We start from the raw sequence: 26253 nt of genomic DNA on the forward strand, positions 1-26253 counted from the left end.
TTGACCACATAATTTTTACTCTTGTCTACGGTCTCCTGGATGAGGTTGACCACTAGACTCTCTCACCCTCTCCGCTCTCCTTCAGTACAGCACTGTAGCAGCCAAACCACAAGCCTCAATTACCCAGCATTCCTTGTAGAAGACGAAGGAGACCTCATGTAGCAGACTATGAAATTAACATTCATGACAAACCTCTCAAGCCACAAAACTATTTCATGAGATCAACTGTTGCAGAATTTCACCATTGAGAAAAGCGTCACTCCCATTGTATCGTTTTAACTTTTCATCCGAGCAGTTTTCTGACAAAAACTTGTTTCTTGCATAATTAAAATGCAGCAATTAGTTAAACTTTAGTTAAGATATTAAAATAATAGTTTGCCAAGATTGAGAGGAACTGTGATTATATTGTTAAACAGTAATAATGAAAGCATATAACATGCATTTTGTCTCTTTTACAAATGAACTCAGACAGGTCTGTAATGCATAGACAGGAAATTTAATGTATGTTTCACTTACAAATGTGTTCCAACCACAAAAGTCACTGGCTTTCACACTAAGCAATAGTCACTTTTCAACAACCCATGATGCATTGTGCATCTGTGTATACAGTAGGTACTGTAGCCCGAAATAGCATTTATTAAAAGGCAACATATTTATTGGTACAAATACTTATTTGTACAACAAATCTTATCACACGCTGATCATTCTCTATAAGCAAATAATGAGAAAATCAAATGAGAAACATTCACATGAATTCTTTCCTCTAGAATGGCAGTGGCATCTTAGAAAAGCACCCTCTAGTTAAGCACCTCTGTGGATGAAATCAGTAGACTTCTTCTACCTAAATCTTTATTTCATCATCACTTGCTTCAGTACAAAACCAACTAATAGCATTCAAGGAGGTTTTTTTTCAGTTATTTTTATTTGTTCATCAAAACAAACCATTATCTTACCCTCACTAGCTTTTGCCTTGAATTAAATTTGTTATTAGGGGTTTAGGGGATTTGGAATTACATTGAGGGTGTTGAATCTACAAGAAGCTGCAGTAAGTGTAACAAACAAAGTACACGAGCAAAGTCAGAATGGAGGAGACAAGACCAATGATCAGCATTTATGGCAATGAATCAAATTAGAAAAGCTGTTTTCGTTGGCAGGAGATGTAGTGAATCTGTCGACATCAATAAGACTGGATTACAATTGCCTCCACGATTCCCTTTGCTTCTTGGGTGGTTTCTCTGTCACAGTAACTCATGATATAAAAAACACTTCACACTGAAAATTTACTTTTAAATACAATTTGGAGTCACCAGCTGCAATACTGTCCAAAACACGCTACAACGCCTACCCAGCAGATAGCTGAATAAAGCTGACAAATATTTTTTAAGCAGCACATTAAACTTTCTTTATCTTTTTTAACTCTTTTACAATGTTTGCTGCTCTTTACTTGTCTGCATGACAGGATTTTAAATTAGACTAAAACATTAAAAAAATAAAAAAATCTTTCCTTTTACGAGCGCTCGTCTTTTGGCAGCTGTAACATTATCACAACTTAAGAAATATTCACAATTTTCATGCCACATCATGCAAACATGTGATTAGAACCAAATACATCAGTACCAAACGTCATTACTGTTATATCAGAGAGAGAATGAGTAGCTTAAACAGGAATCCTGAATTTTTGAAGGATCAAAGGAAGTGATCAGAGGCCGAGTGAAGCTCACGTCAGTGTAAGATCTTAACTTTCACTGAGCTGTGAGCCACCAAGGACAGTCACTGTAACAGAGCATCAAGCACAGATTATTTAGATAAATTTGCATAAAGTTCCACTACATGTGATACAAAAGAATGGTAAATAGAAATCTAAATAACACACAATTGTCCGAAATGTACATGGTAAGATTCTTTTTAAAGGCCAATAAAAGGACCGACACCACTGTGTGTTTCTCCATGCATGTTTTTAAAGGGATTTGAATGAATGAAAGTATGAATGTGAAGCATATACTCTTTATGCACCGACATAAAAAGGACTGATGGGTGAAAAGTGAAGATGAAGTCTGCCAGTCTGATGCATATTTTTTCCTCTAGGTTCTTTCTAAACAGGCTGCATGTGAAGGAAATGTACCTTAATTGTACGGACAGCACCAGCACAGTACTTGGTGACAGATATATATTAATTTAGTTTTTTTGCATCGACACAGCCAATGTGCTCTTATTCTTATTCAGTCTAGCCTGAAAGACGGCTGAAAACACTTGTAGATATCAGTTTTCTAAGCAACATGACTGTTGATTTACCATTTCATTTTGTAACATTGATGTTAGTTATTCTCATACAGATTTTTCATTTAAATTTTTTGTGCAGGCCTCCAATCTGAGATTACAGATCTTGGAGAAAAACTGCATTTTAAAGATGAAAATGTGACGTGTACAAAATATGAAGTTACAGAGAGACTTTGTGTTGCAACAGCTCTGCAGACAGAGACAACACTTTTCAGAAGCTACCCATCACCGATAAACCCATCACACTGTATATCCTAAAGGCACCTTAGACAAAAATAAATCCCTGTGCTCAAGTGGTTAAAGAGGTTTAGGGTAAAAAAAAAAAAAAAAAAAAAAAAAAAAAGAGAAGGGAGAAGCTTTTTTCTCTCAAAGAGCCCAACCACTGCATGGAAATGCCACAAGAAAGGCTACATAGATCAATTTTCATTGCATAAACTATTCTGTCGCTTACTGTCTAAAAGCATGACTTAAAAACACAGAACGCAGACCAGTAATATTACAAGATTTGACCCTGTTTCGTTTCAAATGCTGCAACATAACAAAATGCTCCATCGTTCTGACGCCGAGACATTTCTGCAACAAGATGTATATTAAAGATAACAAAAACATGCGTTGGGACATTTTCTCCTGATCATGCAGATACTGTTTCTGGATTTACACTCTGAAGTCTAACAGTAGAAGGTTTGAAAGACAACACAAAAACATACAAAACAAGAAAGCAAACAGAGACAGGTTAAATCAAAAAAATCAATAATAGAAACAGTGTCCAACAAGCTCTGTCCTGCTTTGACAAAAACAACCGCCCAGACATGCGGGTGGAGGAGGTTATCTTCCCCCTCCCTTGCTTGGGATCCTCTCCCACGTTTCAGCCCACCCCAAAAACGATCTGCTCTGGTGCATCATCATCATACCCATCAAGTCTCCCTCCTCCTCCTTTTCAACTCATTTTATGTCTTCCTTCTCAGGCTGGACAGGCTTGCTCCCCCTGCAGGCGAGAGGTTGGAATGACGCTGTATTCCTAACCAGATAAGGGGGGAGACGGCGCCTCTGGTTCCACCGAGGGGGTTAAAATTGGACAGTGACTTGGGACTGGTTAGACAGGTAAGTGGAGCAGGTAAGGCTCACACCCTGCTGGTTGGGTGGCAGCGGTAGGTGCAGCTGGATAGAGAGTCTGCACCGCTGTCCACGTTCTGGGTGCACCCTCCCTCACAACAAGCCTCTGAGAGACAGAAAGCAGATACCATCAGTGCTGTAGTTATCACACAACAAAGGCAGTGAAATATATTACACTAGAGATGATGTGACACTACTGCATGTAAACTAATGCACAGCAACACAGCTGGTACCTGCATCTTCCTCTGGCATCAGTAGATGAGCTCGGCACGGACCGGGCAGGGCCGGGTTGGAGCCGTCCTGACCGGTGCTCAGCTGGAGACGCCTCATGTGACGAACCACTGCTGTGGCATTGAACGCTTGCTGCAAAAGAGAAATGGACCTTCAAGAACAGTAGGATGTCATGCACGTGACTCATGCTGACTAATTAGGACCAACTAGGTTAAATCTTTTAGGTTTAAGGAAGTTTAATTTCTAAAAGTTGAAAATAAATAAGGTGGGACTTTTAATCTGATAATTGTGATTGCAAAGTATTGCAAAAGATGATTCCTGAAGTCCCTGTAAGAGGGCGAGATGGTGGGAAGGATTCAGGAAACGGTGCCAGGGAGGGAGGTAATTAGCTCAGGCGTTTGGTGTTCACTGATTACCCCCTCTCCCTATATATATCGGCAGTAGTACGCTGGGACGGGGCCCTGACATTGGAAGGACTGTGAGGCTGTAGGCTACGGACGCTGGCGTTGTGTTTGCTCAGGGCAGGTCCCGTCGAGCACACTTAACCAGCGACTGATTATTGTTGTTCTGTTATAGTTGGACTAAATCAAAGATTGTTTGTGTTGACAAGCCTCGGTGTTGTCTCTGGGACGCACGGTAACAAGGCTTGTTACACTGGACCAAACAACTGAGCGGATTACCTCCCTCCCTGAACCACTCCCACTATCTCTCCCACCTGCAGCTGACCGGCAAACCATGCCCCACCACCACATAGCTAAACTGCATTCTCTCCCTGTATGCTAAAAGGGAAATGAAAAATGCATTTTTTTTTTTTTTTTTAAATTAAGACCATCCAAAATAAACTGGCAGTCTGACTTACCTTCCACTTGCTCTTAGCAAAATTCTTCTTGATCTGAGCACTGACAGACTCATGAATGTTCTTATCCAAGGCCGTATCCCCCGCAATCCTGAGAGAGGAAACAGGGAAACGTGTGAGGGAGTGCACATACACACACAGTCACAGTTAACCAAGGAGAACATTTAAGTTTTCAATCTGAACACTGAAGTTTAAGTATTACGGTTTTCAGACAACAGAACTCTTTGCATTCATGACTGAGAGTACACGAGTCGTACCAGGGGTGCTGCAGAGCCTGCTCACAGGTGTAACGTATGTTATGGTCCTTTTCCATCAGATGCACTATGAAGTCTTTAGCTGTAGTGAAATAGACACATTAAAAGAGTTGATATTATCCAAGTATTTGGAGTCCGTGTATCTATAATTTCACTCTGAAACTGGATCCAGCTAATTTATGTAACAGTTTTTTAGTGTGCAATAAAGCAAATGCTTCAGCATTGCAAATGACAGAAAATTGGCGGATGCATCAGTTATATAATTTGTTCGGAAAGTTGGAGTCATCCTCGTCCACGGCAGGGAAACAGGGACCCAGACCAAGAACCAAGACTTGGAAAAATCAGCATGGGATTATTGCTTTGGCTTGTGACTTGAAACATCACTGAGAAAGAGATGGTCTCCGTCTTATACTCAGGAGTTGTTCAAGGTGAGAAGTGTCAGGTATGTTAGTGGGTTGTTGCAACAGGTTGTTGCTGTTTGATGCAGAGATGGAAAATTCTCTTCTTGGCTTGTTTCCTTCTACAAAGCTCTGTTTTTTTTTTTGCAGACAGGAGTGCTTGACATCAATGTGACAGCTGTTCAGAGTATTCAGCTTTCTTTCAGGAGAAAGCTTTCTGACATTTGTGCAATGACATTTTCTATGTTATGTCTTGATATGATGTGAGAGGAGATGAGAGGATTTTCCCAAACATGTGCAATCTGAAGTCTGTGTTCCCCCCTCATAGATGATCGCAAGCTTTGGGTTGTGATTGAAAGAATGACATCACCAAATATCAGAGAGGAAATTTCTCTTGTCGGGTGGCTGACCTCCTCCTGTGTGATAAAGTAAGGCTTGTCAGTAAATCGGGGTGATGCTTCCTCAAATAGATTTATCAGGAACTCGAAAACAAAACTAACCTGAAGAAGTTGTTAATGTAAAGGATGTGTTGCTGCTGCGAATTTGACTTGATCATGCAGCTCAAAAAAATAACAGTTCCAACGAGTTCTCTGTGAAAAGTCTGCCTCATTCTTTTATAACAAGACTGAAGGAAAATAGTGTGATAAGCACTCTACCTGAATCAGAGATATCGTCCCAGTAAGGAGAATCAAACTCATATTCTGCTTTCAGGATCTGTTCAAACAGTTTGGCATCGTTCTCGTCGTAGAACGGAGGGTAACCACACAACCTGAAACACAGATGACAGTTTAAAGTTGAATTTTCTACTGGGAGAATCCCATCAGGAAGATATACCACTTCTGAAGTCGGAGTACTTACAGAATATAGGCTATGACACCAATAGACCAGCAGTCCACTGCTTTACTGTAGGGTTTCTGAGCCAGAACTTCAGGGGCTTAAAGAGAGAAGACAACAGGATACAGCCTGTTATACAGAGTATGTTGGTCTGACTAACTGATACATATTCAGCATATTTTATGTCTTCTTTTATGCAATTTAGTTTTATACCCATTTTTCGTTAAATTTCAGAAATGAAACTGTAGTTTAAAATTGTTTCCTAGTTTAAGTCGGTATCCGAGTCCTTTACCAACATATCCAGGTGTTCCACAGGCCGTCGACATCACGCTGCCGGAGCCCTCAATTTTCGACAGACCAAAGTCACTGATCATGATTTTGGAGTCTTCGTCCATGCTGTAGTACAGCAGATTCTCTGGCTGCGAGTTGGAGGGACAAAACAAAAACCGGGGATGTGAATAAAGTACCATCATACAAGAGCATGCAAAGTCTTTTCTGAAAACACAGACGCAAACACACTTTCTGCATCATCACATGCACACATAACCACTAATATCCATTATATGATCATGATGTGAGAACAGGATTACATTGATAACACTTAAGCTTACTTTTGTTTACTATCAGTAAAGCCACACTATAATGGAAAACTACAGACATGATTTAAGTCTGACTGAACACAAGGTTTCTGTCACATCTGACATATTTTTGGTTTCGCATATTTAGGACATGGAAAACTCGAAAAATAGTTTTAGAGCATTTATTGTTTAAGTTGAACTTATAGAACGGGACTTTTACAAATAACTGAACATGCCTTACATTTAAGGCCTTGAAACGAGTTCACACAATACTGATTAAGCCGACCACCGCCAGACATGCCTTTTGTATTTTACAGTATATAAAGCTTTTAATCTGGTGTCTGGTAAAATATTTCTACACTAACAGGATGAAAGCATACTGGCCATACCCTGCAGCTGAGCCAGCTAACCTCTGGTTTAGCCATATGGTAACTGGAACCGTAATAAAATATATGTATTTTATTGCCAGACCTTCCAAATGTTATGTAGATCAAATTCTGGTCGTAAATCAAGTCATTTCATGGGGGTTGTAAAGCTCATATTCAATCAATGTATCTACTTTTTTTTCACAGCTGCAACAGTAGTGATGGAGTAGGCAACGGCAGAGCACGAGTTTTTGTAATTACTCTTATTGGCAGACGGGGGAAACAAAAGTTCTGCACTCCAAGTTTAAAAATCCTCCTAAGGCGCTATTAATTCATCCATAAGCAGTTGTGAATTATAAATGAATGAACATTAATTACAAAAAAACAGAAAATAATACAAATTAAAACTGCAGATAAATACAAAAAATATATATATTTAAAAATGTAACTGTTAAAAACAACCAAATAACAAAAGACTCGACTCAAATTCAGCACCACATGTCATATCAAAACACTTTTCATTTGTTTCTCTGACCCCCGACTGACCTTGAGGTCGCGGTGCACAATGCCCATGTCATGAAGGTATTTGACAGCATCCAGAATCTGCTGAATGAGCTTACTGGCATCTTTCTCTGTGTAGAAGCCCTTTTCTATGATACGATCGAAGAGTTCCCCGCCAGACACCCTGGACAAAAAGATTCACCAGGTGAAGTCAAGTCAAAAGTTTTTTAGAAATACGGGGAAAAAAATGGAAAGACAGGACTGAAATTTTAAATGTGCAAATTAAGGAACAACAGAGAAGAAGAAAGATGAAGTACGAAAAGGGCCATAAGCCCGACTAACTTGAACAAAAGAAACGTGTCAATGAGTGGAATTAATTAATAATGGCTACAATACATCTGATGAAGCTGCTACTGCTACGCAGTGTCATAAATGAACAAAAAAACTATTCAATAAGCTTCAGTGGAAAGGGCTGAAAAACTTCCAGCAGAAACCCTGATACACTGTGATGATGTCTGCTGGATTATAACCACTAGATGGAGACTCCACTCTACATACAGAACATCTGCCAACAGCATGAAGAGGTTTGTTTGAGCTGATAATATAAACACACCCTTGATATTTTAACACAGCTTGAAAGCAGAGGATAAAAAAGGAGAACAGAAGGGGTAAAAAAAAAAAAAAGGTCTGAGGCATTGGGGTCTTGTTTTGGGGTTTTTGGTTGTTAGTACAAGCCGTCTGCAGAAAACTGAGTCGGTCTGCTTTTAATAACTCGGTTGTCAACACCGTCCCCGATGTCACGATGCCCAGACTTTCAGTTCCGTCATGATGCATTTCTTTTCCTGCATATATCTCCTGACGACATTTGTTTGATGTTGTTGGGCAAAGTTAGAACTAAAATCATCTGGAGTGAGCACCCATAAATCAAGATGAACACGATATGTATTTTATGTTCAAAAAAGACTATTATGAGGACATAAAAAAAACACAACAACCACCAACAACTCTCCTTGGCTGTCTTTCACTTCTCTGATTGGACCGTTACTAATGCATAAATGATTCAGGTTTTCTTTAGTCTCCCAGTTAACAGTGCTCCTGATCCTGGTCTGTCCTGTCTGGTTCTTTCTCTCTCTCTCTCTCTCTCTGACATTTCAGGAGTTGCAGGTGGGTGGGACGCTGACAGGCTGCGGTGTGGGGGCAAACTCCCCACTGCTGCTCAGGAGTAGGCGTAGTAGTGTTTTTATGTCTCTGTAACACACTCACATGTGCATGAAGACACACAGAGTGCAGCTAATGGCATGTGACAGCAGTGTGTGGGAGATAGCACAAGTAGGCAGTCTGAAACACACAGAGGAAATCACACACATACGTGAATACTCACAGTTGCATGACAAGGTAGAGGTGTGATTTACTCTCAAATATCTCTTCCAGAGACACAATGTTGGCGTGTTTGATCCTGTGAGGAGGGAGAAAAGAAAAAGAAGTCAAGAAGTTATTCATTCTGTTCTTCTTCTTATAACATGGATAGAAATTAATGTATTTAGAAATTACCACTTTGCACTTAGCAAAAATGGTATGTGTTCATTTCATTAAAAAAATAACTGAGACTCCCTTCATTTGGGTTTGAAATGTCCGTCTGGAGGTGAGGCTGGGACACTGTGTATTTTACTGGAGGCTCCGCTGTGTGGTGGCATGCAGTTTCCCTAATTGGCTGAACTCTGTGTTCTGCTGCCCCTTGAGACCCGTGGGTGCAGTGACGGGGCGAGAAAATGACTCACCAGATCAAGATTGGTGTTGTAAGCAGCATGTACCGTGACCACAGCGCCATTATGTAAAACATGCGTCTCATACACATGCTCTAAACATTTCATTTGTGTTTCAATGCATCACCTTTATCAAAATGGGTCAAGGTTTCACGCAGTGTATATTTACACTGGATATTGAGTGACACTGTCGTCTATTTATCAGTTATTATTTTATACAAAACATTTTACCATTGCACCACAAAACAGGTTTATCAGCACTGGTATCAACACCCACAGGACCGAACTTAGTAGGCACAAGAACCCCCCGCTCATTTATATTCTAACATTAGCAATCAGGTTCTGTCAAACAATTGATTCTTGTTTGTTTGCACCATATTACAGACAACACCACCATAACATTCAGATTAGCCTAGTTGTGTCAAAATATTAGTGATTTGAATGTAGCCAAAAAATTAGGCAGATCGGCTGTTTATATTATCACAATTATATTTTCTCGAATAGTTTCTATTTCTGGCCTCTGGAGCCAGAGATGACTGAGCTGGGGAGGAGGGAGCGCTGGATCTGACTCGATCTAATTGCAAACCCAAGGACGCTATGCTCCACCCACCGATAGCGAAAACCTGACCGCACCACAGGCCTGTCCATCAGACAGACACACCCTAAAAAACACATCTTTCCGAGGCCTGATATCTAATTAATGATACGATTATTTTCAAATGGAGTGCCAGAAAAATAATAAGAAGGAATTTTAGCTGACAGTGTATTGATTTTGTATTTCATGAAGGAAGTTGAATGGGAGTATATGGCGCCGTAGGTTTTTTTGGAGCCGACCCCTTGTGGCACTCGGTGGTATTACAGTTTTTAGCGATGTTGCTTTGCCTCATTTTTCAGACCCAGAAGCTACGTCCACTTTTATATACAGTCTATGGGACCGACTCATAAAAATATTGCTCCATAGTGCCACCAGTGGTAAAAATTTCCATGTGCAACCTTTAGCTCCAACTTTCATACTTTTCTGATTTTGTCTCTACATCCCATCATGTTTGACATGTTTGCGTGTCAGTCTAAGTGTCTTTGAAGGTTATTGAGTTGAAGGTAGGAAGACAAAGACAACACAAGGCCACGTGTCGGGGATGTACCGGAAGGTGTGTGTGTCTGCCTGACCTCATGTTGGATTACAGCAATGACTCTGATCCAGATTGTAACAATGCATGGACACCTTCTTAGCTCGGTGCGGAAGGAGACTCGGACCCGGTGAAGGTTGAATGATGGATTAAAATTGAGCAGACACGTGAACACATAAGAGCTCAAGCATTACACGCAGTTACAGAAGGTCCAGAACATGAAGTGAACATCCTGTGTGTGTGTGTGTGTGTGTGTGTGTGTGTGTGTGTGTGTGTGTGTGTGTGTGTGTGTGTGTGTGTTGATGAAACTGTGGTGAGCAGCAGCCGCGGTGATTGTCAGAGAGTTGAAGTGAACATCCTGTCTGTGTGTGTGTGTGTGTGTGTGTGTGTGTGCGTGCGTGCGTGCGTGCGTGCGTGTGTGTTGATGAAACTATGGTGAGCAGCAGCCGCGGTGATTGTCAGAGAGCTTGCATATCTATTCAGGGCGAGTGGTTTGCTGACCCCTGTCAGCAGCCGTGGGCCTAACAGGGCATCAGATCATCGGAGTCAGCAAATTAGAGAACAGAGCTGCTTACTCTGCAGCAAGTCACGACTACATTTGACAGCTGGATCAAACTAGCAGATTCTTAAAACCACAATTTGCCAAGTTTCTGAAATAATTTTGGATTTATTTGTAAAACATTTTGCATTTTTGCAAAATCTGTGCGCAGCTCCTCTGAAATTACAATTTTAACTTTTCACACATTTGCCTTTAATGTTTTCGCTCATAGCTGAGACAAATATTATTTATTTATTTGTATTGCCAGAGCACTGAGTGGGCCAGCCGTGAATGAATGAATGAAAGCTTCTTACGATATCTGCAGCATCTGAAAGTTGCTGTGGTGGAAGACGTGTTTTTTAACATGTCCTATTGTTTCTATCGAGTGTTTCTTCAGAAACAAATTTCTGCCTTACTTTACTCACAGAGATAATGAGTTTAAAGTGAAAAGAATCAAGTTTCTCCAACAGAAATGTTCCTCTGTTCCCCCTTTTAGAAAGGGTGTGTCTGGTTTACATGTTTTAGAGTTAGGTCACTGCAGGAGCTGGAATACAAATTGGACGTATGTGTAGAATTAAACATTTTATATAAACATTTTCTCATATTGAGTTATTAATTTCCTGTGTCCCACAACTTGTTTGTCTAAGCAGTAACTTGGGGCAACAAAGTCTTCTGTTTGACATAAAGAAGCTGAGTATACAATCACGGGACTCGCTGTATGCGTCATCTGCTGCTTGTAGCAAAAGGTGTCAGATACTAACTTGTCGTCTTTTAAACACTTTTTGGGAGCCCGAGATTAAGAGGGATGGATCCACTTGACATTTCTATCTCAAAGACATGTTTCAGGTGTGATATGCAGCCGCTGTAACAAATCTTTTCAGATTTGCAGAAGAGTAGGAGAGCAACTTCACACAAATTCCTGTGATTGGCACGACTACAAATGACTTGAAGAGTGTGATTAGTCATTCTTTTTGCAAATGTCTGTGTTTGAGTAAATGTTTGGTCTAGATAAAACTGAAAGAAGATGAACAGCCAGCCAAACAGAGTGATGATCACACAGACACATTTAAGAGCCAGCAGCCATCGCACAAAGAATAATCAGGAAGAGAAAATAGAGAAGCCAAACAGGAAATAGAATCGTCTGTCTGCGCGCTAGTTTGGCCATAACGCACCCAAGTGACGATAAATTGACTTCTTCTATGCCATTCAAATCAAAACATTATTACAAGTGCGTTGCTCAGGTTGGAAACATTGAATAAACATCATTAAATTTAGTGACAGACGTAACAAGAGTCATTAAAGAACGGTCGGGATGACGGGTCTGGCCCGGGCCTCACAGGAAGTGGAAGCAGAGCCACAGCGGCACACATAACGTCGTGTCACAATGTTTATTAAAGAATAAATTTGTCCTGCGACAGCTGTGTCAAAAACAGGAGAGCAGGTTTACTTTGCTGTAAATCTCCAGTGTTGTTCGACTGCACAGTGAGACTAAGTTTAATTTATGGTAAGTACAATGTTAACAATTGATATTCAACATTTACATCTAAGATCGGTTTCGTGTTATCAGTACTTCAGGCAGACTCTGAGTCCGGTTTTGATGTAATTTAACCTTCAACTAGACTAAATAATCCAAAGAAGGGAAATATAAATGTTATTCTGGTGATTACATGACATTTAAACCAAACAAAATGATGTTACCCTACACTAAGGCCTGTCACAACTCATTTTCACCTGATTGCAATTATTTAAGATGATTACAATCATTTTGCATAATCGTTTCCATTCATCTATATACAAACAGCTGGATGAAACTAACAGAAATGTCAAAATGTTTCCACCATTTGGGGTTTGAGGTCATTTTGTTTCCCATTTTATGTGGGTTTATGTACTACAAGCAACACCTTCTGCATTATATTTTATCATTTGGACCACTGTAAAAGTATATTTTACCTTTTAAATACACACTCAGACCGTCTCCTGTTGTGTGTACTGAGGGTGAGATGGTGTGTTAATGAAACCTTTCTTGGAGTCCAGACAAACTTGGGGTCGAGCTAGCCACGATTCAAAAGCCAAGTTTACCTCCTTTCACCCAATTTGTCAAAATTGTTAACCGAACTGCTAACTAACCCCCCCACACTCTCATTCCACCATCCTCACCTCAGGAGGGATCAGAGCTGTATACTGGCTGGAGTTGTGTCTCCTGTAACCCAGGCAACAAGAGCTCTAAAAATAACTTGGGACCCAATGTAGATCAGCCATTTTCACAGTGGCCTGTAAATCCCCACATTCAAAGAAAGGTGCGTTTGAAGCACTCCACAGTTACAAACCGTGGTACTGTCACTTCCTTTTTCTTATATACGATAAAACATTTTATTTCCTGCGAAGATAGAAGCAAAACATGTGGAAGAGCTAGGTGAGGAGGAACCATGTGCAGCTCTGCTGGTAGGTGTGATTGCATTTGGGTGCATTATTCATTATCATATTTGCAAACAAGTTATGTCTAGAAAAGTGTCCCAAAGGGTTTCGGTTGAAAGTAAAATGAAGCTCAATATGATGTATCACACGTGTCATACAGCCATCTATCATATTACAACAGTACATATATATGAGCTACAGTAGTAATGTGATACAACTGACATGGTGCAGTAATGGAGATACAGTACTAAAAAATTAACCATCTTGAACCTTGTAGCTAGTATTTCAGATGCAGGCAAATGGTTCATTTTTTTCAACTCAGACAGGTTTAAAATTTTATATTTTACTATATATCATAAATATAGAAATATGGAGTCCAAATAAGGCTAAATTCCCAACTCAGACATCCACTTACTTGTGCAGGACTGCTATCTCATTCTCAATGCTGTTTTCTTTGCCTTCTAATGCCTTCTTGGGGATACACTTGATAGCCACCAGTTTCTGGGTCCTCTTCTCCTCAGCCAAGACCACCTCCGAGAACGCTCCCCTGAAACACAAACACACAGGTCAGTGGGTCAGCCTCAGTCCATTCATTATTGGGAGCTCAGACAGAGCTCTTCACGTGAACCACTGATATTGTAGAGAAAAAGGAAAGTCTGGCTTTGATGTTAACTTGGCCTCACTTTTGTCATAACTTAGAAACAAATATTTAAGTGCTGGAGGAAATTTGAGCCTGCTGGTACCAGATTGTGTATATTTTTAACGTCAGCCTCCGCCTTAAGTCTTTGGGTTGCTGAGTCAAGTTTTGGAGAGACTACAAGACAGTGGGAGGATTTTGGAAGCATTAATAAACAAATGCTGAGGCTTATCTTGGTGATACAAGTTGATACTGTCCAAAAATGCTTTCTAGTTTCAAGTGATGCCCATCAATCAAGTGGATATCTACAGTATACATTTTCATCCTGTGAAAAACACTGTAAAATGACATGTCGTTTTCAGTGTCAGACATAATACTGTCCCTAACTCCATGCATGATTCATTTTAGCATATTTGTGCAAAAGAAGTAACATAATCACGTAATATGTAATGTGTTTTAATGTGTTGTCAGACTAATACTGCAGTGCTATGCTGTGACATGATAATGCATGCTCAGCTCCTGCCTGACGCCTTCCACGGTACACATTAGATGTCTTTCCCTTTTCCTCTCTCTACACTTCCCGACCGACAACAATCAAAACAAGAGAACTCAAAGCAGCAGAAGAATTTCTGCATTTTCCCATGACCCATTTAACAGCGGAAGCAGACATTTCATTTAACCTCTGGCATTTTGACAAACAGAACCAAGATTTCTGACTCAGCTCCAAAGCTGGATGACAACTGTATAAAATCATGACCCACAATTAAAGCCTACAACCTATTGTCATACTAGTAGGATTAGTAATACAACAATACAACAGCAATGAGACGATGTACAGAGAGGATGTTGAAGGTTAGGATAACGCCAAGTTAGCCGGCCTGCTACAGTGGCCTTCTTATTGTCTGATCTTTCAGTGTGAACAAAATATTTTTTCAGTCTATTTGATATAATATAATATTGTAACTGTTTAAAGCTGTGAAGACTGATGATTTCTGATAAAAAAAAAAAAAATTAAAACAAAAATGGCAGTAACAAAAACATTTTGTTGCTAGACAAAAAAAAAGAAAATTTGTGAACATAACATATATGTATATATAATACCATGCTCGTAACACAGTGGGAGAGTTTACAATGATGAGATATCATTTTGATTCCTATTATTCTACTGTAAATTCAGAGATATTTCAAATAATACTACATAAAAAAATGGTATGCTATTATTCTTTGGTTTTTTTTATTCCATATACACAAGGTATAGATCTGGCTGAGGCAAACTGGGCACACACGCATTCAGAAATTTAACCCAAATGAAATACTGTGTTCACGTCATTCGGGATGGACTGTAAGAGATTGGACAGATTTAGTTATGTTTATGAGTTTCAATTGTTTGTGTCACTGGACACCTTATGACCGATATGTTGGTTACGTGAAGGTTTACAAATTCTGTAAACTTGCTGATGGCAGGTATTTATTTGGTTTTCCATCATCAACACCCAAGCTGAATAAATCTAAGGTTTTCAGAAAAATCCCAGTCATAATATGAAATGATGGACACAGGCTCACAAGCAATCTTTTGGCTTACAGACATGGCTGGAATACAACTTCTTAAACTAAGTCAGAGAAAACATTCTTCAGGTGACAAACTGCAAGGTACACTACACAAATGTGGTGTGAAAAACTAAAGTATCTCCAACCTAATGCTTCGACAAGAAATTGTCAAATGATTTTTCCTCCGTGCCACACATTAAAAAACGAACAATATGACCAACCTATTAAGAAACATGATTTAATTTTATTGTATTGATTCATAGAGGGAGAGGTTATTGATTAACATTCATTCAAATACAGAGTGTGCTACCCCTCCGTGCCAGTAGCTTCAATTTACTGCCAATGAATACATGTTGGTTATGGAACAGTCTGTTAAGTATTCAGTTTAATAACAAGGTTGCCAATAAATATGTTGGCAGTATCACCATGTTAAAACACGTGTCCACCTGTAGAACCTGGGGTACTGAGGAAAGTATAAAACTACAAAGCCCCTATTTAAAAATAAAGTCATGTCTCATGTATTTTTATCTCTGCGGCCACAGATAGCTGCATGTGTGGGCAGAAAGGAACCACAACCACCCAGTCAGAAGGTTTACAGATACATTATCATTTACAAATGAGGAAGGAGAGCACGGGGTCACCAGAAACAGCAACTACGTGACCTACAGGCTCCTCTTTGCGCAGTGTCCTCTTCAGTGGAAAGGACGAGCTATCCTGAAAAATCCTGCAACTTGCGTTCAAATTAAATAATTATAACAAAGCAGAACCTTCCCTTTTTACAAAATTTGTATAAATAAAAATGCTATAATTGTGTTTATGGGGAAAAACCCATTAGTCAAACTAACAGGTGTTTTATACATTTCAACCTCTGACTGTTCAGTTAGATAAGAGTTGTTTATTTTTAATAGAAGCCTAATGCCTCCAGTCCTTTTTAGCTCACTGTGATTTTATTTGTCCTCCCTGTAATAATGAAAACTGATCTACAGACCAAATGGTGCACAATATGTCCATATTTCTTAGTTCACCTGCAACCTTTTTTGCTTTTTATTTCAGTGAGTTTTTTTTCCCATCTTTAAGACTTAGAATTGGACCCCATTATCAGGATAACAAACTGTTCATTAAAGTCCTCAGTGTGCTTGAGAAATTATTTTACATGAAGGAATTATTGTTTTTGACAGCGAAAAGTTCAACCACCGGCTAAATAAGTGACAACTTCTAGTGACCTTTTACCAAACAGTATAACTGCTTACTTCATCTGATTTTTAAATGCCCGTCTACTTAATTCATGTGCATCTTTAAATCCCTGTCTGTGAGCGGAAATATAAATATAAACCTGCCAAAAACGTACTTAAAATAACCGCAAGTAAGCAAACATGATTCCTAAATTCTGCCAATCCTGTAGTTACATTTTCAACAGATATGGTTCCATCTGCGCGGATGGACTGTTTTTCATGCATATTCTGAGATGCAAATCAAATGTGTCTTGGGGCATAAAACTTAAACTTGAGATGACAGCAGTATTTACATAGGCTTCCTGACAAAACAACAAGGGTGGATTTAGTTATTTCATGAAATTCAATGCGAATAGATTTCCACTTGAACTTTCCACCACAAGTTATTGTCGTCTGTACGAAGAATAATGGCTTTAGCAAAAAATGAACACTAATTCAATTTAGATGTTACATCTACAGGACAAATAATCCCTGATCACATAACATTTTTCATTCAGAGAGACAGATCTCGCAGTTTATTGATCTCAAAGCTAGCAGACCACTGAACCTATTTCCTAAACGCAGTAACAATTACCCATGCAGTGAAGCCTTGTGGTCACATCTCAGCAAGAAAGTAAAACTGTGGCAGAAAGGCCATTAGCGCTGGCAGAAGTCCAGCTGTGTGGAGGAGGCTGTCAGGGCTGCAAATTCCTCTCTAGCATCTGGAGGATTTAGTTGACATTCTCCATGCATCCAGCGAGGGGGTCTGGGGAAGTGTCAAACAGCGGTTCACACAAACACTGGGAAAATCTGAGATCTCCAGTGCATCTTTAAATACAAACGGTCAGATTTTTATTTTTTTTTCATTAATTTGCAAGCAAACCAAAACTAGTGTCACATCTTGGTCCAGTGAAAGAATACTGCAAACTTTCCTTACTTTAATTATCTAAGATAACTTTATTTCAAATATGTATATGTAACCAGTAGAAGATTCTGATGAGCCTTCCGGATTAAAAGGACTGTAAACAACAAGCCTTGTCCCCCTGGGCAGAAAACAAAGCCTATAAGGAAGAGAAGCTTTTTACTCTGGGCTTTCTGCTACCAAATAGTATTGGACTGTCTCCACTTCCTCCTTTCTGAATACCAGGAAACTGCACAGTTTTATTGTGCTGTGCAATGTTTTCTGACACAACACTGTTAAAGTGACACTGCGGGACTTCTGTTAAGCTGTTGACACAGTTCACAGTTATCCTGTTTTGCTTTTACACAATAGTGGTGAAGAAGTCGCACAAGAAGGGAAGAGTCGCAAAGTCTGAAAAGTCTCACATTAAAAATTTGGGAAATTGTGTGCTGTCCACCACAAACAAGACAAAATACACAAATAAAGCCTTCTACCAAAACAGCAATGTCCATTCTGGGTATAATAGTAATAGTAATAATAATAATAATAATAATAATAATAATAATAATGTCATTGGCAATGATCTTCTTAGTTTTACAGCCAATGAGGCTTACCAACAATAACACCTAACTATTGTATTATCCAAGTATCTAATTTTGAGATTTCAAAGAGGAGGCAGATAAAAAGACAGTAGGAGGATAATGCTAAATTTAAATGTTTGAAAAAAAACAAAAAAAAAACAAAAAAAAAAAAAAACATGCCAGAACAAATACAATGCTAAAAAGTTTACTTGGAGCTTCCATAAGCTTTGTTTCCTGTCTCAAATAGACCCACTCCTATAGACTGTGGAAATGCACTACCCTATACTTGTGCTATAAGTAATGTATGGAACAGATGAGGATAATCCAAGTGACCTACTGCATGTAGCAGTGCGCCAGATGTTACACAAACCCCAGTCCTGCAAGCTGCTCAATAGCTTTTACGCTAATGCACTACAGAATTGTCGCCCCAATAGGCCACGTTGACCCTGAACATGTCAAAGACAAGGCAAAAATGCCTTTGAGTGGAGAGGAAAAAAACAACGACAAAAAAACCCCCGGTTGTTACCTTGCCGCTGGATCAGTGCAGCATCAGAAAATATGAAGCGCAGGACTGTGACGAATGTTTGACGGGTGTATCATTTTGTGAGTTGGCTGAAAGCCTAATCCGAGCAAAGGTTTCAGATGGGTTATAAGGTAAACAACTGTGTTTATAGAGCTAGTCCTGTTTCAAACAGGACATTCTTATCATCATCACCATGGGACCTGTGTCCAGAAAGAGGATATACACTCACACACATATTAGACAGCTATTGTATGTCAATATAGACACACTTATCCAAACAGCAGGGCGTTCGGGCGACGGTAAGTTCATTGTGCAAATACTTTACACAAGAGTTGAAATGAGAGACAAACTGTACGTTGACAAATATAGAAAATAAGACTGACACAAGTGGAGCCTCAGACAGTTCAAATATTTGCACTAACTCTGTATCCAGAAACAAGAAGTTTGAACATTAGCTCATTTCACTCCCTTTATTACATCACTTCCTGTCTCTGAGTGAGCTGCTTGCTTTAAATACACAGTTGGTGACACTACAAGCAACCTTTTCATGTACGCATCCCACAATGCCTCACTCTGTGCTTCAAACGAAGGGGAAATCAATTAATTAGGAGCGCCCCTGCCCTTTATGTCTGCATTTGTGCTCACTCCTGTACAATAAACGTACAGGCACATGTGTTATAAATGCAAAGGCGTACCAGCAGTTTCCTATAGGAGGCTGTGGTTACATGCACACAGTGTTCACATTACCAGCCGAACTCGTGATTTCCAAAAATAACAAGAAAGGCAGTAAACACATTCGTATCTATTGCTGACAGTTTCACATGGACTCATCACCACTATTTCCTGTTACAAGACATGTAGGTTGTTCTTGAAATAAACAAGAGACAAGACACTTGAATCACCTGTCTTCGAATGAGAAATGTCTGCCTGTTGTTACCATCTGCTGTGTTAAGCAAGTGTCTGGGGCAATGCACAGTCAAGTATATGGAGTATGCTATGTTAAAGCATAGTTATCAACAAGGAAGTATTCCATATATGGAGTTATAGTTTGACAAAACTGACCTTCTTTGACTGTCTGCCAGATACTTTTTTTTTTAAGCTCCAACCAATGGTGCCATCTGTCCTGCTGAGAAGTTGGTCAAGAAGGTATGTAAACAGATCACACAATTGTAACTGTGGAAAGGTCAGAGAGACATGGGGAAGGGCCATCTGGTCCAACCAGAGCTCAGAGATGTCCAACTGTGAGACTGGCCCCAAAACATAAAAAGACCACCTTTGCTCTGTGGCACTTTCAAACGTGAACATCTGCGCAACCAAAACACAACCTCTCTCCTTTATATGTAAAACCATGTAGTATAAGAATGCAACATGTGAGCAAGATAACCAAATAACACTTCCCACTGCAGATACCAACGACTTGTTTCATTCAATAAGATTGAATGGTTTAATCGTGCAATAGCCTCAGAAAGGCTAAATAACAGCAACATAAGGCTTCTGTTTCAAAATAAAAGAATACATTTAATAATCAGAGGACTCACAATAGTTGCTAGAACACAGCTGGAAGAGACAATGAACTGTTAAACCCCCCAAATCTCAATGGTAATAATAATAAAAAAAAAAAGGGATTAATTTAGTTCACTTTTAACCGACAGCAAAAATATAATAAAAATATCATCTACACGTCATCATGCTTTGTCCGCTCTCCTCTTCATAATCCCTTTGTATTAGTGTAGCCGTGGTGCTGTATGTTTGACTCACTGTGTCCTTTGGCTTACGACCTCAGTGCACTCCACAGTATGGCTCCCAGGGGAAATTTCATGACCATATCAAGAAGTCATTATTTAAACACAAAGACAAATATTTCCACTAGAAGGCTTGTGTAGTTTTATCAGTTACAGACGCTGGACTTGCACCAATCCTCCATCCTCAAAATGAATGGGACACAGTTTTATATTTAGACATCCGTTGTGTACATCAGATACCAGGAACCATCAACAAAACACATTTCCTCATTCATAACATTTGTTAATTCAAACACCTGTAAATCTAAAGTGTTGAAAAATACTTTGACATCATCAAATTAAATTTTAAGTCTTGTTCTGTATTGATAGCTAAAAAACATTGTGGTGAACTATTTCTCCACTAGAAAGAAGCTCTACTAACCAGAGAATTATTAAACCACTCTGCAGCTCTACACAGCCTTTTAGCCTCTTTTAACTCGTTGTTTTGGTTTTGTTGTCTGAACATTTAATGGTTAAGTCTCAATAACATCATTTTCAGCAGGTGTCTGTTTTCAGTATGCCAGCCGACATGGAAGGCAAAGTTAGCAAATAGCTGCTTAAGAATGTCAAATGTTTTTCTCAGGAGTTGGAGGAAACCTAAATGAGCCATGAAAGATATTTGATTAAAATGACATTAAGGAGGATGTTATGGCTCTGTGGTGGATGTGAAGGTAATAGTTGGCGAACATATTAGAGGTTTAGGCTCACAAGTGCTTTGGAGAAGAACAAAATTCAACTTTCCACTGTTCCAAGTCCACTCACTGAGAGGAATTGCTTTGAAACACAAAAGAAAAAAGAAAATCCCAAACCAAATCATACAGTGGATTCTAATTAAGCTGGAAAGCACAGAACATCTCAAGGTTCTCAAGGATTTTCTAGGGCCGTAGATAATAAGCTGAAGGAAAGTCTTTCAAGCCAGTTCGCTGATATGTGGACAGCTTGAAATGTGGGGTATATGGGCAATAAGGGATTATAACAATGAGGAAAAACTGTGGGAAGATGTACATGACAAGCCTGGGAGTGTACTAAAAACTGTTGGGGGGGATGTATTGCTCTGAGCAGATGGAGATGCATAAGTGGGCCAGATAGTGGGCATATATGTGCGCGCGCGTGTGTGTGTGTGTGTGTGTGTGTGTGTGTGTGTGCGTGCGTGCGTGCGTGTGTGCCTGCATATGTATTCCAGGAACTGCAGGCTATGCCATGCTGAGCTGTGCTGTGCTGAGACGCAGACTTCTGTTCGAATTAGGTCAGGGCAAGGCTGAAGGGCTGAGGGTGCCATAAGCAGGGATGGATTTTCAGGACTGGGTTGGAGTTGGAAACGGTTCCCAAGTCGTCAATGTTCAAAGGAACGGTTAAACTCCACCGATCATTTTCTATGGAGGCTGGAGCATCTGAGTGAATGCATATTCAGTGTTGGTGGTTATTTCTGGCATGTGTCTCATTATTCTTGTGAAGTTAGTGCAGCATCAGGAAGAGGGAAAGGAGATGAGAAGGCAGATGAAGAGAAAGAGACAGCAGTGTGCCACAAGGCTTATTCAGAACTCCTGTATGGTCTAATCAGTGGATGAGACAGAATTACAAGGGCAGGCACGGTAACATGTTGTCCCGTGCTCCGAGGTCCAGTGTGTATGCCTCTTCCCCTTTTAATGAAGGAAAGTCTAAGCTCATCTCATCCCACGGTTTAGACAAAATCAAACCTTAAAGAACTAAATCAAGTCTAAGAAAAGCAAAGCAAGGAAAGGAAAAGTATCTCACTGTTTTCAAACTAGAAAAGGCCAGTGGCATCTGTGTCGGACATGTGTCAGACATGCCTGCACAAAAAAAGACGTTAGGGGATGAGCTGAAGATAAAAACAACTGAAATTGTAATTGGAGCAATCACAGGAATACCGTGGGATAAATATGACAGTAAATGATGAGGGAGAGAGGAAGAGTCAGGACAGTGACAGGAAATAAAAAAAAGCAGCACAGAGAGAGACAGAGATAAAAAATAGATGAAGTGGGGCAGCTCTCATGCTGGGAAACTCATCTGCTCCATAAAGCTGGCTGTTTCCTTTTGTCTGAACTACCCTTGTTAATCATCATTTTGAGGTAATTGGATTTTGGCTCAACACAAACATGCTGAATTATGAAGAGGAGACAAAAATAGTATGAAGTTATTTTTGTGTCTTTTTAATATAAGCATGAAGGCCAGTTTTGAAAGCGCTTTTCTTGCACTTGCAATCAAACTTCTAATTTGTATGGTAAAAACACGAGCTAACAATAAAATCATCTTGATTGCAGACAAATTCTCCATTTACAGTTTTGTTGGTTTTAGTCACAGACCTGTGATTTTGCTTATGAAGCCACAGCGTCTTTATTGTATCACAAAAAGTTTTGATTTTGAATCAGGTCTCTTTGGCGAATCAAAATCTTTGGTCTGATATGCTTGACTTGGATCTTTGGATATATATACACACAGTTTGACATCATTTTATTTGTCCTCCCATATGTTTTTACTTGTACATTTTACAAGTAAGTCAGTTTATTGTAAGTCGGAGAAGTATGCTCTCAAAACTGTCTTTTATGGTTGCATTAAAAAGACAGCTTTGTAAGAAGTCGGTACGACAAATTTATAATACATTTTCAAGTAAATTTTAGATTTGCATGCTGACAGTATAATGACAGAGGGACGTGTGGCTATCCTACGTACTATCTGGAAACCAGGAAGTTAAACATCACTGCATATTTAACGTAACCATTGAGAGGCCTTATCTAAGTAATATTGCACAGTTTATTGGTATCAGTCAATAACTGCAACATCGTAATTTCTTAAAATGATACTGAAATAAGTATTAATCCAAAAAAGTATGCACAATAGGTTGTCCCTGAAATCTCACTGCAAAGAGGTCTCAACTGCTGTATCCCTCTCCCTTCATTATAATCAATATATACATCCCACATATGTGTCCCACATGTTCAGTAAAGCTTCACAAAACTGGAAGATTTACAAGGCAGAAAGTTATCAGGACTTATTTTTGTATCATGGTCTCTACAAATGACTGTTCATGTCATAATTGAATGCAAGTGCATTTGACTTAAGGGCAGAGTCAAAGCCTCTCCTCTCGTCTCACTACCCATAGTGATTCACAAATGCATTTCATGCACAAGTGTCCAAACAAACACTTGCACAATGACATTCACACGAATTAGTGTGGCATTATTGAACCTCCACTCACACACACACAGAGAGCCCTCAGACAGAGAGGCAAATCAGTGTTAAAACCCGCGCAATACAGCCGAGAGGCAGGAGGCTGGATGAGGGAACAAGTGGAGCAAACGGACACCAGATTGTGTCCTGGCCCTGACTACAATTTTTCTACATCACAAAACAACAAAAGTCTGTGCTGATTCTGGGTGTTAAGATTTGAAACATCTGTAATTCTGACTCTCAGGAAACATCTACTCAACAGGATGAGCAATGTTAATTAAGCTAATACAACCATTTCCTCTTTAGGGACTTTTCATCCACTGAATATGGATACATAGGCAATGAGGAAGATTAACTTATTACGAAGACGTAATGCGCAAAAAGGAAAAGATTTTATTGAAAGAGCTTCCGTCTGTCAAATTAAAAGCAATATGTGTGATGCTGGAGCGCTCCTTGCTCTGGAAAAAGAGAAAGTGTGTGATGAATAGGCGCTCTTTGTTCATTTACAGGGGTGGAGAAAGGAGGGGGCAGTTGAGGCAAAGGCCACCAAAAACACAGAAATACAAGGACTGCATGTGCTCTCGAACGTACGCAGCAGGGCAGTGAAAACAAGGGTTGTGGCTGCAAACACTTCCACTCTCTCCGTTTCTCCCTCACGATTGATTTGAAAAATCGATCGTGGCCAATAGCAGATCACGCGAACAGCGACAGTAGGGGCCACTGGGTCACCGTTCGACCTGAGTGGCAGAAACAGGCGTGGCAAATCCATCAGCCTGAATGATTTTAGATGATCCCCTACTCTCACCCTCCACTTCCTCCCATGCCCCGTCCCTCGTTGCTCCGCATCTTCTGTGTTTTTGCAATGTATTCTGGGCTGAAAATGCCAAGAATTTCCCCCATCACTGCTCGCGGCATGAGAACATGTGCAGCCATTTAAATGTCAGAAAAGTCAACGTGGCTCATTTGTGCAGTTTGTCATCAGTGGAGAAAAGAGTGTGGGAATGGCAAAAAATTAAATTTTTTTTAAAAAAGCGAAGCTGTTTCTGGGTGCTAAAGTAAAAAAAGATCATGTAAACAACAGGAAGGAGGAACAAAAACTGTAATTATACAGGAAGAGCAGCGGGATTAAAATAATGTAACCTAACAGGATTAGCTAGTTTGCAAATATTTTAATGTACATACTCATTTTGAGACATAGGGAAATATTTTCAAAATAAAACACCATTGATGCAGAAAGCAATGAATTGTACAATCTTTATAACACTGTCTTCAGCAGTAGGAGAGAATGGATGATGACAATAGTTCATTCAGAAAATATCAATATTCATTTTCCAAATGCAGGTCCAGTGGATCTACAACAAGCCAGATTTGACTAACGGCTTACTGTACAACATATGCTAGAGTGCCGGAGAGGTCAGTATAAAAAAAAAAAAGCAAAAGGGAAGCACCGGGGAAGCCAGGGAACTCCAGGCAAGAAGATCTGTGTGTGTGTGTGTGTGTGTGTGTGTGTGTGTGTGTGTGTGTGTGTGTGTGTGTGTGTGTGTGTGTGTGTGTGTGTGTGTGTGTGTGTGTGTGTGTGTGTGTGCCATGATACAAAGGATTATATAGCTCCCCGTTTTAAATTTGGATTGCTATTGCAGATTAACTGTTACTTGATTTTATAACATTAAAGAGGCTCTATGGTGTCTATGGTGTCCTCCTCATCCGTCCATAATGAATGCTTTTAATTTCAGCTGAAAATCAAAAGGGCAGCAGGACACACCGGGATCTCTGTTCCTCAGCGAACAACACAGTGTGAAACCAGGAAATGGAGAGCAGGTGACAGGGATGGGGAGCCAAAATGGGGCTGGATTTTTGACAGCAGGGATGTGGTTTTTGAGCTGGGTTGGTCACAAACAGAAAGAGAGAGAGAGAGGCAGGGAGGGAGGGAGGAGGAGGAGTAGGAGGAGGGGGGTAGATTAACATAAAGCACAGAAATGAAAAAAGAAGGAAGGCGAGAGAGGATTTGAGTTGATTGCAGTGAAAGTGCAGTTGCCTGCTTGTGCGTTATTAATCCCCATCTGTTTTGATTACCAAAACATGTGGCTGCAGCTGGGGATTACTGGTCCGAGCATGCCACCAGTATTTGCTTTAAAGTACCCGAATCATTGATATTTATGGCAGTAAAGACAGAACTATTTGTTGTCATGTGCTTTATTACATCCAAACTCCTGATCAGTTTGCTTGCAGAGGTCAATAACTGATGAGTACTTGAACCTGTAACTTAAGCAGCTGTTTCTACTTAGTAATACAATTTTAAGTAAAAGAACAAATATTATTTTTAAGCATACAGTACAATATTTTGCCTTTATTTAATTAAACGTTTTGTGATAGTTCAGGACAGGTTAACTCATGGGCTTTTATATTTGAGATATGATGTTATTTTGATTTGGCGATGATGTAATCGCCTTCATGATCAAAATGTGAGTGAGAGATAAACAACAGCACATTATTAAGGAAAGGTGTGTATGTGTGGCAGTTTTTTCTGTTTTCCTGTAAAAGAGACAGCGAGTTTATCTCCCGCACAATATGCACCCGGTGGTGGGATTATTAATAGCAAATCAAAAACTTTGTTTCCATAGTGACTGTTTGA

General features: G+C 39.7%; 1 protein-coding gene across 2 annotated transcripts in view; it reads right to left on the bottom strand.

The window, feature by feature from the left end:
• Positions 1-475: 475 nt before the first annotated feature.
• camk1b (calcium/calmodulin-dependent protein kinase Ib) overlaps positions 476-26253 on the bottom strand; it is a 36463-nt gene continuing 10685 nt past the window's right edge. For both annotated transcript variants that reach the window (XM_069157193.1, XM_069157184.1), the window contains 10 exons: positions 13666-13797; positions 8789-8863; positions 7453-7591; positions 6256-6382; positions 5988-6063; positions 5786-5898; positions 4735-4813; positions 4481-4568; positions 3624-3753; positions 476-3496 (listed from right to left, as the gene is read on the bottom strand). In XM_069157193.1, the coding sequence (XP_069013294.1) occupies positions 3399-3496; positions 3624-3753; positions 4481-4568; positions 4735-4813; positions 5786-5898; positions 5988-6063; positions 6256-6382; positions 7453-7591; positions 8789-8863; positions 13666-13797 (1057 nt within the window). In that variant the 3' untranslated portion in view covers positions 476-3398. The remainder of the gene's footprint in view (positions 3497-3623; positions 3754-4480; positions 4569-4734; positions 4814-5785; positions 5899-5987; positions 6064-6255; positions 6383-7452; positions 7592-8788; positions 8864-13665; positions 13798-26253) is intronic.

The sequence above is a fragment of the Embiotoca jacksoni genome, unplaced genomic scaffold (genome assembly GCF_022577435.1).
Source record: "Embiotoca jacksoni isolate LCO1_2020_lvr unplaced genomic scaffold, fEmbJac1.0.p SCAF_1, whole genome shotgun sequence".
In the NCBI taxonomy this organism is placed as follows: Eukaryota; Metazoa; Chordata; class Actinopteri; family Embiotocidae; genus Embiotoca; species Embiotoca jacksoni.